Here is a 16,474-nt window from a genome sequence, read left to right as displayed (position 1 = left end):
ATCTCCGTTTTACGGCCGAAGAGCCAGCGTTGTCCAAAGACACTTCTGCAGTCATGTGGCCAGCATGACAATCACGGAACGCTGGTACCTTCCTGCCGAAGCGGTACCTATTTATCTACTCGCATTTGAATGTTTTCAGATTGCTAGGTTGGCAAGAGCTGGGGCGAGAGTGGGAACTCACTCCATCACGTGGCGCTCGAGTCTCGAACTGCCAAATTTGCAACCTTCCGGCCGACAAGACTGGCTTCTTAACCTTCTGAGCCACATTCAGGACTGAAAACAGCTCATTCTTCAGTACCATGGAAAGTGGTTGGTTTCTGTCCATAAGAGCCCTTTCTTCAAATTCCCTGAAGGTTGTTTTCAGGGGCTCAGATGGTGTGCCTATAGGCTGAAAGCTACAACAAGGGGAGCTGGATTCAGAAAATATCATAAACTCTGGATCATACCCAACATTTTGATATGACAAGGACTATTACAATCCTGTGTATCCACGCTACCTAAAGATAGCTAGACGAGCTATCGACAAGCCTAGCTTCTTAACAACTGAGCCACCATGCCCCCTTACAACCTGAAAACTGAGCTGCAGACAGGGCATGTATTCAGATTTTCCTCTCCAAGGTTAGAAAGAACATATCAAAGAAGCAGCTGGTGCCCTCATCTGGACTTTTCTGGACCAGAATGGAAAGAATCCCAACATTTCTCAAGGTGCCAGGTTGGGAAAGGATGCTTATTATACACCCAATCAGTGAGTCACTTCTTCCGGTTACTTACCTGTCATCACGCAGTCGGGGGCTCAGAAATCGAGACGGATCATCATCATGACTGCTCTGTTGGCTGCTGTAGAAACAAACAAAATATGAGGCACAAATGGAATGACTCTCAGATGATAGTAAAGCCATTTGGTCTTACGTAGCAACTGTAAGATTTATTGTGCCATTTTACAAAGATATGTCATTGTTGTCTACTTTTTTTCCCTAGCTTTCACTATAACAGATCATAAGGAAGAGATTTCCTGAAATCTTACTTGATTTTTTTTTCTTTGTTCTACAATAGTAATTTTAGATGAAACAACAGACTTTCTATGGCTTTATCTGTTACAAAAGGGATCTTCCAACCATAATATTCCTTGCAATACTGTCCCCCAACTTTTACTAGGACCCCAAATATATCATGCCCCCCTCTCTCTCTGCCCCAGCCTTTAAGTAACGAGCCTTCTTTTTGAACTATGTAAGGTGCCCAGAGTCGTTTGGGAGTGGGGCAGCCTTCCAAATCTAATAAATAGGTATAAATAAATAAACATAACACCGCTAAAGCATGGAAGTGATGGGAAACAGGACTAAAAAAAATCATTTATAAACTACCCCTCACGCCACATTGCAACATGTCCTAGGGCTTAAAATATCACCAGATGAAAATACACCAGATTGAATCTCTATTCTGAATTGGAAGCTCCAGTCCTAGAGAGAGTATCCAATTTCTCATATAATCCTGAAAATTTGGTTTGATCTTCTTGCAGTCCAAAGCACTCTCAGAATTTTCCTCCAACACCACAGTTCAAAAGCATCGATCTTCCTTCTCTCAGCCTTCCTTATGGTCCAGCTCTCACAGCCATATGTTACTACAGGGAACACCATTGCTTTAACTATGCGGACCTTTGTTGTCAGTGTGATGTCCCTGCTCTAAACTATTTTATCGAGATTTGTCATTGCTCTTCTCCCAAGGATTAAGGGTCTTCTGATTTCCTGACTGCAGTCAGCATCTGCAGTAATCTTCGCACCTAGGAATACAAAGTCTTTCACTGCTTCTACATTTTCTCCCTCTATTTGCCAGTTATCAATCAAGCTGGTTGCCATAATCTTGGTTTTTTTGAGGTTTAGCTGCAAGCCAGCTTTTGCACTTTCTTCTTTCACCTTCATCATAAGGCTCCTCAGTTCCTCTCCGCTTTCAGCCATCGAAGTGGTATCATCTGCATATCTGAGATTGTTAATGTTTCTTCCAGTTGTAATGATTGCCTTATTCTGACATACTCAGCCTCACAAGCAGGTTCTTAATGAAAACTGATTTATTGAAAGAATAATGTGCAAATACAAAGAAAGCTGAGAATGACCAAAAGCGCGCCAAATACAAACTAAAAACTCTCGCTTCAAACCCGATCCCGCCCCTTGCCCCACCATAGCAACCACCCCCTCCCAGGTGTTGGTAACCGTTACACATCGGCCTGGGAAAGTAACCTTGAACACATGCAATAACCCAAACATACATTTCTCAGTAACAGTAAGGAGATTACAGCCCGGCACGGCTGAAATTCTCCTCCCAGCAAATGACCGACACGGATCAGGAAACTGACATGCGAAACGTTACGATGTATCCAGACCATTGGAACGATGAACATGACACCAGTGATCTTAACCCCAGCCTTGGATTCATCCAGCCCAGCATGTTGCATGAACTACAAACGTTTCTGGAATGCATACAACCAACAATCAATTGCACTCTATCTAACTCCAGTTTTTTGACCTCTGACTTTTTCCTGGTCTCCCCAAAGTCCACTGGGAATGTGATGTGGGTTATACTATTTATGCTCTGAAGTCCTGGTGGGGAATCTGTGGAATTAATTGTAATGCGTTCCACTGGCCCATGAGAAAAAACTGAGCTGGATAGAAATTCTGTTGAGAAATTGTTAATGGTTTTCCTACTAACAGATTAAGGTGCTATTGTCTCTAATCATTTTGGCTGGGTGCAGAGGTTGAATTCAACTGCCCCCTTTTCGAATGTTAATTATTGCACCTGGGGGGAGGAACCTGCCCAGACTTGTTTCAGTTCCTTTTTCTCTTGTCTGTGCAGGCATATAGCAAGCCAGGTAGCTCTCAATGAGAGCTAAGTCCTTTAAATATGTTTTGCTTTTGTTTTGCTTTCTGTAAATAAATTATTTTTATAGATATGCCTGGTGTGTGTGACTTTTCTGATCTCTCCTGGGCTAAAGGCTTTCCCAGCAATCTGCCAACAGAAATTGCATCCTCTGTCCACGAGATGTCACAGTTCCCTTTGCAACTGTCAATACCTTATGGCTCTGAGACACATGAGGCCAATGACTTGTGATTTGAAGCTCCCTGCTACCCTGATGACACAATTAGTGGGGATTCTATTGCTCTTGAATCCACTCTTGTGCCTTATTTCCTATTGGTTGGCCAATACTATTTATAGAGATCTCTCGGGATAGGCAAGAACTACTCTGATTTGGAACTCTCTGCTTTCACGTCTGAGATGCTTGCTTCTGTTTTGCCCCAGGTTTAAAAGTTAATTCACACTTACCCTCAAAAGAAAGGGGTGCCTCATTGAGGAAGCACTATGCCAGTGTTTCCCAACCTTGGCTGCTTTAAGATGTGTGGACTGCAACTCCCAGAATACCCCAGCCAGCATGCATGGCTGGGGAGTTCTGGGAGTTGCAGTCCAGACATCTTAAAGTGACCAAGGTTGAGGAACACTGCTCTATGCATTTCAAGAATGATTTAGGGAGCTGGAGAAATCTTGAAATAGGATCATCTAGCAACAGCTGCTAGTTACGGTAGTACTTAGTGGACCTTCTAGCTTCAGCATTGTATACTTCTGGATCCCAGCTGCTAGGGAGCAGCAGTGAAGACAGTGAAACTCTTAAATAAGGTGGATGCAATCTTGGGCACACTTTCTCCACTAACCTTCAGAAAGCAAAGATTGCTTTATAAGACATCATAGGGTGGGAAGCAGGAATATTTTTATGGATATGCTCTTAAGGGTTTGTTTTCTTTTGCATGTGCTCAGCAATGCAAAAAAAAAGATTTTAAAAAATGCTTATTCTTGATCTGCCTCTTTTTCTTCCAGTTCACTGCCTAATCAATTATGTGCTCAGAGTTCCTGTCCTGCTTAACCTTCTGGATAAAAATAGTGGAGAAAAGTGCTAACTTTCAACAACAGCTGCTGCAACCTTTTAATGCATCACTTTGTTTTCCTTTTCAAATGTTAAACTTCTTCCATCAGCTGGGAATAAAGAGTGGTAAACACACTGGACACCCAGTCTTCCTATTTGCAAGTTGCAGCAGAAGAATTTTTCAGAGTCTCTATGGATGAGAATGTGTTGGCTTTAGGGCCTTCACAGCAGAGATGGTATAGAAACCACAAACATCAGTGTGTGTGTGTGTGTGAGGCATGACCTACAGTCATTTCCGCACAAGAAATGCAAAGTTAGGTCAACTTGCTTTAGACAGTTCCACATTTCTGCCTCTTCACTTCCACTGGCCTGACAGGACAAGCTTGGCCCCAACTTTCCAACAAAGCCCAGAATGCTGCCATCTTCTAGAGAAGAATTTTGTCCATCGACAGGAAAACATACACTTCTCCTACAGGTGAAGCAGAACTCAAGAAACCAAATGTTCTGCATTGAAGGTTCCATAATTTCGCTCTCCTTTCTACTAAGCAGCAGAAGCAACTGAAGGAAATGGGTTTGAAAGCTGGCAGGTGGACTGGCTTAAAGGAGCACTGTTCCAGCCCACTTTGCTTTAAGTAGAAGAAATAGAAAGAAGGAGGGAAATTCCTCAGCTCCTTTGGTAAAGTTGTGTCTTCTTTTCTCCCATGTACCTGAATGCTGTGGGGGTTTTCCCTTTCCAGTAGTCCACTGAGCTTATTTGTGCAAAGCTAACAGTGGACCAGGAAGAGAAGATGATACACAACAGGTAAAACAGTAAAATCACCCTTAACTCCTAGTAATTACATGGATATCTCCCTGCAGTTTTCTCAGGAACAATATGGAGGTGATTTGCCATTGCCCTCTCCTGGAATGTTTTTCAACTATCTCAGTCAGACCCACAGCCCTGAGATTCCCTTGTGGTTTCCCATCCAAGTCATAACCACTCTGGACCCTACTCAGCTTCCAAGCCCAAACCACATCAACCAGATGCTGCCTGTGCTGCAAAGCACACAACAGCTGCTTCACCCAGCCAACTATGACATTACCAGAAATGCAGAGACAAATCTGCAGTCTTCTCTTCTACACGTTGAAACAGAACTGGCACTTTTGCAAGAGAGAGATCACAAAGGATTCTTACCTCATTTATCAAATCCCAGTGGAATCAACATCATCCAAGGACCTAGTATCTTACACAGACCTAGCAGAGACCAAGTTCTACCCAACCAAGGCGTGGTTTCTTCTCTAAGTCTATCTCAGCTTGGTGGCCGAGTTTATTAATTCTCCTCCTTGGGTCACAAATCAATAGTAGCTCATGTCTTGCACATGACTGTAAGGAACTGCAGTTGCAAAAAGCAACAGTAAAAATTAACCAACTCAATTTAACTATTAAACCTTTTGGACAGCCCTTCTTTTTTCAGTCTTGGCTTTCTCTTGGATTGATGGCAATTGAGGAACATGCACACTTCAAAGGTCATTCAGGTGACCGGACAAAATACTACTGAATGGGGATGGAGTATGACCTGTCCTTTTTTTTTTTCTTTTTCTGCAGAATGTACCTTTCTGGAAGACACGTTAAGATATTTAAAGCCATCTTTATCATAAAGGCTTCCTGTTTGGACTACAACCTTTGCTTGAACATCAAGGGATGATCTTTGCCTTGCCTCTCAGTTCAAATCCCCCAGGCCCCCAGATCATTGCTGACCTGCAGGGATTTTCCCCAACAACCACCTCTTTCTCAAGAAAACTCATTGTTGTTCCAGTATTCAGTTCCACAGGGGAAAAAATGCCCCACATCATTCACTCTTCTCTTTTTTCTCATTGAATATTCACTGGTAGAAACAAAAGTACTACAGCAGGGTTTGGCTTCACCAAGTCTTGTCTGAACTAGGCATGGTGGTGTGGTGTATGTAAGTCATACATCATCATTTACAAGCCAAAATAGTCAAGCCTGTTCATTCCACTACGCCAAACCCAAACAAACTAAGGAAAGTGTGATTTTGGAATAGTGTTGCTGAAATTATATACTTTTCAGTATGCTACAGTTACTATTATTGTATTTGGGAAAACAGAAGTTCAGGAAATACAAACTTCCTTCTCCCCACCATCCATAAAGAAAACCATTACCCTTATGTCTGTATCAATTCTCATCATGATGGAAATCTAGTTTATTTTATTTATTTGTTTATTTATTAAATTTATATTGCTGCCCATCTCCCCCAAGGTTCCTAAAACCTTTTGGAAATCTAGTTCATAAAACGTGATGGGGATGAGAACACTGTAAAGGGGAGTATCTCCTGTCTAGCTTGAAAGATTTTTAGCCAACATTTTTTGGGGGGGGAGGGCAGTAGAAGGCTTTGAAAGATGAATTCCTTTCAACCAAAGCCATTCTTGATTTTTGCATATTTCAAGAATATGTGGTTCTCCAGTAAAATCATTTCTACCTACTGGAATAGATAAAGACACATACATTTACTTCCTTTGCATACCAATTCTACCTTCCAGAGGGTATAGGAGTAGGCAGCCAAGAGGACAATGAAGGAGAGAGATAATTATCCCCACCAAGCACCAGAAAGAGCCATTTTTGTACTGCAATTCAATTACAGATGCACAAAATGTTATTCACATGGGATGAGAAATTGTACTCATATCCACAGGAGCTTTTCAGACTGCAAATCTGTGTATAAGGTTATTGTGTGAATTTGCTGTAAGATTACTATTTCTTGAGCCCACCTGAATTCATGCCACGTGGGTAAAAGAACCAAATCTGTGCTTCATATTAATTGCTCCTAATAGGCTACTGAAGAAAATGTGTTCTCTCTCTCTGCCTGTCTTAGAACATTTTTTTATGGAAAAGTTTATATTATCAATGTAGGTCTCTCAGACTGATTCATCCACAGCCAAATATATATTGTACGTGAAACACTCTCATTCACATGTGCATGCATGTGCACGCACAGCCGCAGAGAGAAATGAGTAAATCTGTTTTACAAGAAGCCAATCCAAACTCAAAGTGTCCTACCAAACTTCAAGAAGGTACACAAACAAGCATCTGCAGGTTTTGTATTTTGTATCCAGGTTTTGTATTTGGAATCTGCTTATGATCTATGGAGTTAACCTGGTAGAACCCATGGCTCGGTTCCCATGTAAGTTGGGGACCATTTGTTCCAACCAGATTCTCTTCTTCCTCTATGTTTATCCTAAGGAGAATTGCTGAGCATCCCCACCACATGTGAGATGAAATGGATGGTACCTGGAGGCAGTATGCTGTTTTTGTTTGGATATTAGCTCCCTGGAGTCCCTGGAATTGGTCAGGATATAAATGTTGGTATGTAAGTAAATAAGTAAATAAATGAGGACAAGGGTAAGACAGTTTTTATTGGAGACATGAAGTAGCCCTAGTACCAACTTCCACAATGCCTAAAAATCTAGCTGTGTGGCTGTGGATGTGGACAAGCATGCATGTAGGTTTTCAATCCTGGGTTTCCCTCTCCTGTTCTTTCATCTAAATGGACTTCTTACAATCCATTTCTTAGCTTGGGCTGTTATTGTCCCCTGTCCTGTCTTTACAGAACACTCTTGACTGTCCCCAGGCTCTTCATTCTCTGCTTCACAAGCTTCAATCATTACAATTACATTGTAATTGACGAGAGTGTGTTAAATAATGGTTTGAAGAGAAGAGATGCAGGGCTGGATTGAAATTAGCTTTATAGAAAGCTACCCAAGGTTTCACCAAAGTATCTTGTAGGATGGCCAACTGCTATTTGCTAGAAAGCATCTTCCTTACCACACATTCCCTTACTCCCACTCTTAGGTTCTAAAGCAACTGAAGAAGCTTTATAGGGACACTGCTAGTGTCCTTAGAAGCCAATGGTGAAAAGAATCTGTACCCCTGTATTGACCCCATCTACTGTGTAGTTATTTGAAATATGGGTGTTGAATGGTCATGGCATTAATGTGTATGCTGCGATGATTAAACATCATGGGACTCTTTATCCTACATGAAGGATTGAGTTACTATACAGTAGGCTTGGGCTAGGAGTCAGGAATCAGAGCCATTCAAGTCAGAGAACTTCCAAGCATGACCTTGATTCATACTAGAATCATTGGCAGAGTCCAGAACCTGACTTGATGTAGTCATTTTATCTTGAAGTGCTACAGTTCAATAGACCTTCTGGGCTGTCCATTCTCCCATTAACAGGAATTCTTAGCTGGACCCATTTCTGCCTCACCCATCTTAGGGCTTCTTTCTCAACTCTCAAACGATCGCATACACTTTGAGTTCAATGGCTATGAGTATGAAGCTACCATCAGCATTATGATGCTTCTCAGGGATCAGAAAGTAGAAAGCATCTCCATCCACCACCCCTCCGTCCAGCCTGGCAAAGTGGCTGCAAGCAGAAGGATCCTAAATACCACCTTGTCTTCCTTGAAGAAAAGGCTGGATGGTACTGGAATGGTACTGGAATACATGGTTTATGGCTGTAATAATATCTTGAAGGTAGTCAGAAGATGGCACTGAAGCACCTAACAAAAAAGGCTTATGTTGTCGGCTGAATTTCATTTTAGATTGGCCAATTAAAGTCACTAATTAGAGAAAACAGGTCTAGGGTCAGATTCAAATGTCACACTAGAAAGGGCCCGGTCGCAATTTAAATTAATTGCAGCATCAAGGGTGCCAGTCTCTCTGTGTTCACACACAGATTTGACAGGTATTGGTGACATAAAACGGGCGACGCAAATGTTCTGTATACTGTGTAAGGGAGACATCAAATAGATCTGCCTCTGATCTGTCTTTCCGTCAGTGAATTTGCCCATTTCAACCTTTTCAGTGTTTGGCAAAACTAGGCGCTCTAGAGCAGCATTTCTCAACCCCAGCAACCTTAAGATGCTGGCTAAGGAATTCCGGGAGTTGAAGTCCACATATCTTAAAGTTGCTGAGGTTGAGAAATGCTGCTCCAGAGCAAGGTTTTCCAAATGGTATTCTGCTAGGGAGAGTGGAAGGCAAAAGGAAGAGGGGCCGACCAAGGGCAAGATGGATGGATGATATTCTAGAGGTGACGGACTCGTCCCTGGGGGAGCTGGGGATGTTGACGACCGACAGGAAGCTCTGGCGTGGGCTGGTCCATGAAGTCACGAAGAGTCGGAAGCGACTAAACGAATAAACAACACAACAATTCTGTGGAACCCTTGTGTTATGCAAAAATTTGATGGGATTCCGGAAGACACAAGGGCAAAAAAAGTCCCCCTTCACTCAAATGTACCCAATTTTCTATCAGTTTTGAGATTTTTTTTTAAAGCTGACAAGTTCTGTGGCCTGAAAAAGTTTTAAAAGCTCTGTTCTAGAGAACCTGCAACAAGTCCATAGAAATGAAGCATGAAACCCACCCAAGTTCAAACATTCTTCATGACTTTGGAATATTACATCTGATTCTGAAAACAACTCTATTGTTATTTATTTATTTCATGGATGTATGCATTGTCCCTCTGCTCCAGGTATAACTGTGGCACCTTGCAATAAAGCATAATACACAATGAAATACATTTAAAAATCTAGATCCAGACTGATAAGATCATTGCAACAAAATTTTTAAAATCCCTAAAATCAAAAGGAAGTATTCATCTGTAAAATCTCAATAGCACAGTATAGTTGTTGTGTTTTAAGGCCCATCATGACTAAGCCAACCTTGTCTTCCTGGGAAGTATGTTCTTCCACAATATGGGACAAAGTCGTACACAAAAGGTCCTTCCTTGAAATTGCACCAAGTGCATGACTCATGGTAACACAGAACAGCATTATGGCGAACATTACATTATGTCATGATGTCATTGTGCAAATTATATTGTTTCATAATTTAAAAATTCACATCAGTTGCACAATGGTGTCATGATGCATATGGCATCACTTTCCCTTTCCTGCAAATGCCTATGACTTGGAGACCATTGCAGAGCCTTTAAACCAGGGTTCCATGGCACCCTCGGGTTCCATGAGAGGTCACTAGGGGTTCCCTGGGAGATTATAATTTATTTTAAAAATTATTTCAAATTCAGGCAACTTCACATTAAAGAGGTAAGTTTCATTCTTTATGTTTAGTTTAAGAACACGGTTCATGCATCTATACAGGCCTACCCATGAAAGGAATATAATAATTTTGTAACTTCTGGCCTGTATTTGAGTCTGAATGTGCAGGGGTTCCCCGAGGCCTGAAAAATATTCCAAGGGTTCCTCCAGGGTCAAAAGGTTGAGAAAGGCTGCTTTAAAGAGTCCCAGAATCATAAAAAGTCAAACTGCAGCAGCTGCTCAAGATTATTCAAGGTCATTATTTTCAATCTTTCCTGGACATACTAAGGGCTAAACCAACAACTATAGATAAACAGTGAAACACATGCTCTGCCTGAGCTCTGCAATTTGACACACTTTAAGCTTTGCAATCCACCAGCCACGAAGACACCCTTGCTAATTCAGGACAAAAAACTCCATCCCCATTTTTCTTAGTTTCAGGTTCCAAAAAAGCTGGTATTCTGTGGTTTTTTTATCTAAAGGAACATCTTTCTAGGTTACAGGTAGGATGTTACATGAACAACTAGGCCCCAGATGATATGCACGATGACCTTTCTACCCTCCAAATTAGGTCCCCACTGCATGTACTGGTCTGTGACCGTAATAAGGCGTTATCTCTCTCTCTTTTCCACTGCAAGTTAATTAACAACTCAACAATGAACCATTAGAATAGTTCAGACTGTGACATTCTGAAAATGTAGCTTGCAAACTCAGCACTCACATCCTTTCATTAGTAGCTGGTGGATGGTGATCCTCACTGAAAATAAGAAACAACTAGATGTACTGTATTGAACAAAACTGAGACAGAATGCTGAAATTTATTTATTTATTTATTCATTTATCAAATTTAAATATTCTCTAATTCCCTATATTTTCCTGCTTTCTTCCCTGCGGTGTTGCTAGAAGTTGTCTTTTGTTCTGTACCAGTAGCAGGGAAAGAATATGATCCCTCATAGGTAAATTTAATTTTTTTTCTTTTTAAGATATTACAGAAGAATTATTTAATTTACTCAATAAACAAATAGTTGTAAACTACCTCTTCTTTGTAGCCTGAAAAGAATCCACCATATAGGAGTTAAAATTTTGCAATGCACCATGACGACTTTGACTACTTCTCTGGTGATGCCTGCTGGCAAGAGTTTCATGGAGGTGATCACGTGAAGTATGTATACTTATTAACTCCCTTTGAATTAATTAGTTTGGGTAGCTTGCCTTGCAAATTCCCAGTGCCTAGGATCACTCTGACCTTACCAACACAGAAATTTCAGCTTACCTCAACTAACATGGGCAGCTGATCCTGAGGAACATGGTATCAATGAAAGAGTTAAAACTTTACCTGACCCTCTACCTTAGATAACAGCTTCCCACAACTTACATTGTGAATACTTAAGAGAGGAAACACAATCAGAGAGTGAGGAGTAGGCTTGGTCCTAATTTTCTGTGGCGCTGAAAGGATCAAGAACAAAATCTTCCCTTCACCTCTTCCCAACCCAGGAGCAGACATTATTCGCTCCTTCACTAGCTTGTCACACAAAGGCAATTCTCCCTCACTGTCCATTTCACTTAGACACTAGATCTGGGCTGTAAACCTCAGCATAACAGTGGATGGGACCAAAGAGATACAGAAACTTCTAAACCTTTATTGCCACCTAGTCTTTGTCTGGGTTTTTGCAGCACAAACTAGTAGACCTAATTCCACTGTTTCATTAACATTTTTGGCTAATCATGATAGCCACTGCTAGAATGGATTCAACATTTTGGTTTTCTCAAAGAGACAACTATTTGTTAAACGAGGACAACCTCTCTCTGAAAACACCTCCTAAATCTTCAAATCTGATACGTTTAGGACAAGATTTCCTCCATAATCGTATAAAGCCATTATTCACAAGTATTGCTGGCTGATTTTGATTTTTCTCTCTGCCCAGTAACAAGATGACAAATATTTAAATTTGTCAACCATATATAATATGCGTTCAGGATACCCTACCAGTTTGACTGCTAAGCGCAGAACTCCAACACACTCCCATCAGCCGCAGAGTAGTCACTTTCTTCAAAGCGCCCACCAGAAATCATGGTGACAGCTTTTTTTAGCATCTATCACCAGAGCAAATCAGCAGGAGAAACCAAAATTCACAGGGTAGAATGTATAACGCATGTTTCCTCAAATCTATAAAAGGTTGAAATCCACAGAGTATATTGAAATCCAATATATTCACAGAGTAATATATTCTCAGTGAAAGGCTAAAAAAAAGGAAGGAAATAGCCAAATATCTCTTTGAAATCATAAAACAAAAAGAGGTTTTGAAATGATTGTATCATCTTTGTGTAATTGCTTATTTTTTAGGAAAAAAAATGACGAGTACTCCCTCCTTTCAATTCCTAGGACTGGGTTTCACAGCAGCAGAATTTGTTACTGAACACATGACACCATGAAGTAGTTTGTTTGATTTTGGCTGAACGTTTTATATAAATTCAGCTAATAAACCATGGTTTAACAAAGTATGGCTTAGTACAATGAGGGGATGTTACTGATGGAGGATTTGGGATTTTTTTAAAAATGGAAAAAAATCAACTTTATTCCCTTTCAACAGTAATTAATTTCCTGTCTCATAGCCTGCAAGCCTACAGAGTGCTAAAAGAAACATATTTTACCTTCAGAAGTACATAAATAAGTAGGGTGTCTGCAAACTACTATGCATGGGAATTCTGGGAGTTGAAGACCACACACCTTAAAGTTGCCAAGGTTGAGAAACAGTAGTTTAGACCTTCCTTGCCCTTGGAGGTCTCAAACAACCGTCCCCAACTTGATATCTTCCTGGTTTGCAACTCCCATCAATACATCCATTATTATTGACATGATTGACTGAAATGTCTTTAATAGATGACCTTTCAGTCAAAGTCATCCAGCTGTGCATTTCTTCAGTTCTCTTCAAGTTCATGTCACTTCCTGTTCATTGTAGTGATTCAGCTGGCTTAGCAGTGACCAGGAGTGAAGGGGTTCTCTCCTCTGTCACATGGCCTGAGAAACTAGCAACTTCATGTTTCTGAAGGCAGCAAGCTCAGAATAATGAGCCAAGAAGGAATTTCATTTTAAAAATCCATTGTATTTGCCAAGGCTACAGCAGAAGGAATTTGGAAGGGCCAAGGTGGCATGCTGCTCTTGGTATGCTGATACTCTGTAATCCATGCCTTGCCTTAGCCTTATTCCAAATGCTGTTTCAAAAATATAATGCGACGCAGTGGAAACATTTGACCTGAACCCTTGTTGATCAAGAAGAAACTGTTAGGACACTTGCACAACTCTGCGATAGATGTGATCATCCAGTGGTCTTATACTTCTAAAGAGCAGATGATAGACACAAACAAGAGGAAAACAACATTTGCTTTCAGACACTGCTTTGGACTTCTTGAAAGCATCTGACAAGCTACTATTAGACAAAGGTCTCTTCCAGCAAGACAATTCTTGTGCTTTTACAATATACTTAACACAAACTCCTACCACAAGTATACTCCTAATTTCCACATTGCTGCATTTTGCTCTCTCACCCTTTTGACCCTATATTACACATTATCAGCTTCCTTACCATGTATTATTTATTGTCACAAGCTGCTGAAGTCCTGCAAGGAGAGAATAATCTCAGGTTTATTATTTTTTAAAAAAATATTTTAGTCTGGATGGCTAGAACAGAGAAGAATGCAAAATAAGTAATCCGACCACCCCCAAGCTAGAACCTTCCCAATCAGTTGGGCTTGGGATAATCATGCTAACTGTGAAATGTGTGAGTTGAACTAGAGTCCAACTAGAGAGCTAGGCTGGAAAAGGGCATGATGGAGGAGAAAGAGAGAAGCAGAGGGAGAGGGCAAAGAAAAATATATACAATTGAGTAGCTTGTATGTCATTAAATGGCTACTTAATTAGAATTGATGAGATTCATTTTTGGCTGTAATAAAGGCTATCAAGGGAATCTTTGTTAAATATCCTCAGAACATTGCATAGTTTTAGCTTCTGTGAAATTGTATAGTTAATTAGAAGGAAGCTAATTAATCAACTAAGAACTTGATTCAATCAAGAGCTTTATTAGAGCAATTCTCAACTTGCTTTCCAGAGAAGCCATCTTTCTTGGGGCCAGAAGCATCAAGAGTTACTTCTTAGTCATCGTAAGGAGACTTGAATTGTTTAGTCACTGACTTTTACTTATTTACAAGCCACCCAGATTTAAGAATTACTTGTCATTTTTGGAGCAACCAGCAGCACATTAGACTAAACTGATTGCCATCACTGACCTGCTCAGCAGTCTGAATTCTCTGAGAATTTCCTACTTGAATTAGAGATTTCTGTCCAGGTTAAGAAACAGAGATCTATTTTATTTTACCAATATTCTATAGACTGTGACCTGTTACTGGAAAGGTGATCTGTGAATGCATTATCTCATTTGAATAATCCCAACTTATGTACAAGTGTAAAAGCTACCCAGAGATATTCATACCCATACCCAAGTATAGAAAGGTTCACAGGCTATGCTTCAGATACCAGTCCTGAAGTCCTAAGGTGAGCAAGTCCCATACCAGCCATGTCTTATTCCAGCAAATATTGCTTATAAGGTAATTCCCTCAGTTTTCCTCTGAGACTTTCTAGAGATCCTAGAACCCAAGAATCCACTGGGTATGAAATGAGACGGTGAAAACAAAACCAAAGATGCATCAGATGGATCTAGATTAGCCAGCAGAGGGAGACACAGACATGATGGAACATGGGCCATGGCAAGTTAAGAGAAAGGTCCCGTTTCAGTTCCTGAAGGAATCTTCTTGGCTAATGGAAATCATGAAAGGGATTGGGGGGGGGGGGAATAAAAGGAGGCAACCTACCTGCTCTCACTGCATTCTTTCTTCTCCCGCACATTCAGCCACTTGCGAAGGAGGAAGCGCTTGCGCCGTGGAGAGGCACTAGGTGTGGAGCAGTTGGACCAAGGTGTGTCTTCATCGCTGGAGGGGGTAATTTCAATGGAGGGAAGCTGGAGGAACTCCTTAGAGGAGGGGGTTGCAGTCTCTGGATTCTGCTCTTCGGCGTTCCTTGTGCGCCGCATCTTGAACCGCCTTCGGCGCAGGGTTGGAGTGGAGGAACTGGACCAGGCATGGCCTCGCTCCGCCACCTGTGGCTCTGGGACTCGCAGGGATGGCAGCTGAAGTGTCTCTGTCATCTTGGCTGCTGGCATTGGGTCCTGTGTCTCCTCTTCTTCTCCTTCCTTCATAGACACTTATACTCTTCCTTCCTCACCCCCCACCTCTGGATCTCAAAACAAACTGAAGAGCAAAAACACACCTTACTCCCTCCTGGTTGGGCTTGGCATGCTTCCTTCCTCTCCAGGAGGAAATCTCATATTCCCCAGGTGGTTTCATTGACCCGAGAAAGCCCTCCCATCCATGGAGGAGGCCAGCCACATGTTGTGCCTGACTTTCCAGCCAAGCCCGCGAACTCCGAGGCACAACTTTCAGTCTCTCGCCTGGCTCTGCCAGAGCAGCCACCAGTTCCTCATCAAGGACCAAAAGCGGGCTGCCCGGTGCCTGTTTGCCTCTTCCTCTCCTTTGCAGCACTCCTTCCTTGCCTCTGTGCAGAGCAGACGAACAGCTCCTCTGGAGCTCTGCCGAAAAACTCTCATCGGGGTGCTGCGTTCTGGAGGGACCGGATGGGAATCGTTGAGTTGCTGCGGGGAGGTGGAGGTTGGAGGGAAAAAACAAAATGAGAAAGACAGAGAGCGAGGGAGGGGAGGGAGGGAGGAAGCAGTGATATATGATAAATCAGCAAAGGAGAAGAAGAGGTGGGAGGGGGAGATTCCTCTCCCCCCCCCCCAGGCTGATGAGCTCAGGCAGCTGTTGCTAATATAGCCATACTCTGAAGTCCAAGTGACAAAAGTCTCTGTTACTGCGTTTGCTGCTGCTCCAATCAGCCCTGGTGAAGGTGGAGGGATTTCTGAAAGCAAGCCTTTCGTGCAAAGCGATTGGCTGGATTCCCCCTCCATCTCAGCACCTTTTTGGCTAGATGCCCTACTCAATCGGAGGAAGGCCACGAGATGACCCTGAGTCTTATCTGATGTCATTTGAGTTTTTTTTCGTTCCTGTGTCTCATTGAAAGTCACAGATGGTGGGCGAAAGGAGGAAAGAGACAAAACAAATTTAAAAATAAATAACTAAAGCTAGATCTGTCTAGATTCATTCTTGCCACCACTTTTGACTAGAGGATCTGCTTGGGTGAAGAACTCAAAGAATGTTGGGGCAAGCCAAAAGTGGAGCAGAAAACTCCTCCGCACCCTTTCAAGGTCAGCCCGTTTCTCTCCAACAAAGAAAGGCAAAGTTGGCAGGGAATAGGGAGTTAATATTTCCAGTTTCAATGAACCTTGGAGAAATGGTTCAGGATTACGCCATGCATCCTTACAGAAATTTCCAAAGCAAGGGAACATTGGTCTGGAGGGGGGGAGGGG

At 41.9% G+C, this 16,474-nt stretch overlaps 1 protein-coding gene across 2 annotated transcripts in view; it reads right to left on the bottom strand.

Annotated features, from left to right (window-relative positions):
* The window catches only part of GRAMD1B (GRAM domain containing 1B), a 108,131-nt gene extending 92,489 nt beyond the window's left edge, over window positions 1-15,642 (bottom strand). For both annotated transcript variants that reach the window (XM_063311386.1, XM_063311387.1), the window contains exons 1-2: window positions 14,865-15,642; window positions 772-837 (exon numbers count right to left, since the gene is read on the bottom strand). In XM_063311386.1, the coding sequence (XP_063167456.1) occupies window positions 772-837; window positions 14,865-15,247 (449 nt within the window). In that variant the 5' untranslated portion in view covers window positions 15,248-15,642. The remainder of the gene's footprint in view (window positions 1-771; window positions 838-14,864) is intronic.
* Between the last annotated feature and the right edge of the window lie 832 nt (window positions 15,643-16,474).

This window comes from Candoia aspera, chromosome 9 (genome assembly GCF_035149785.1).
Source record: "Candoia aspera isolate rCanAsp1 chromosome 9, rCanAsp1.hap2, whole genome shotgun sequence".
NCBI lineage: Eukaryota > Metazoa > Chordata > Lepidosauria > Squamata > Boidae > Candoia > Candoia aspera.
Note: the sequence above shows the minus strand (reverse complement) of the source record. Positions and strands in the feature narration are given on the sequence as shown.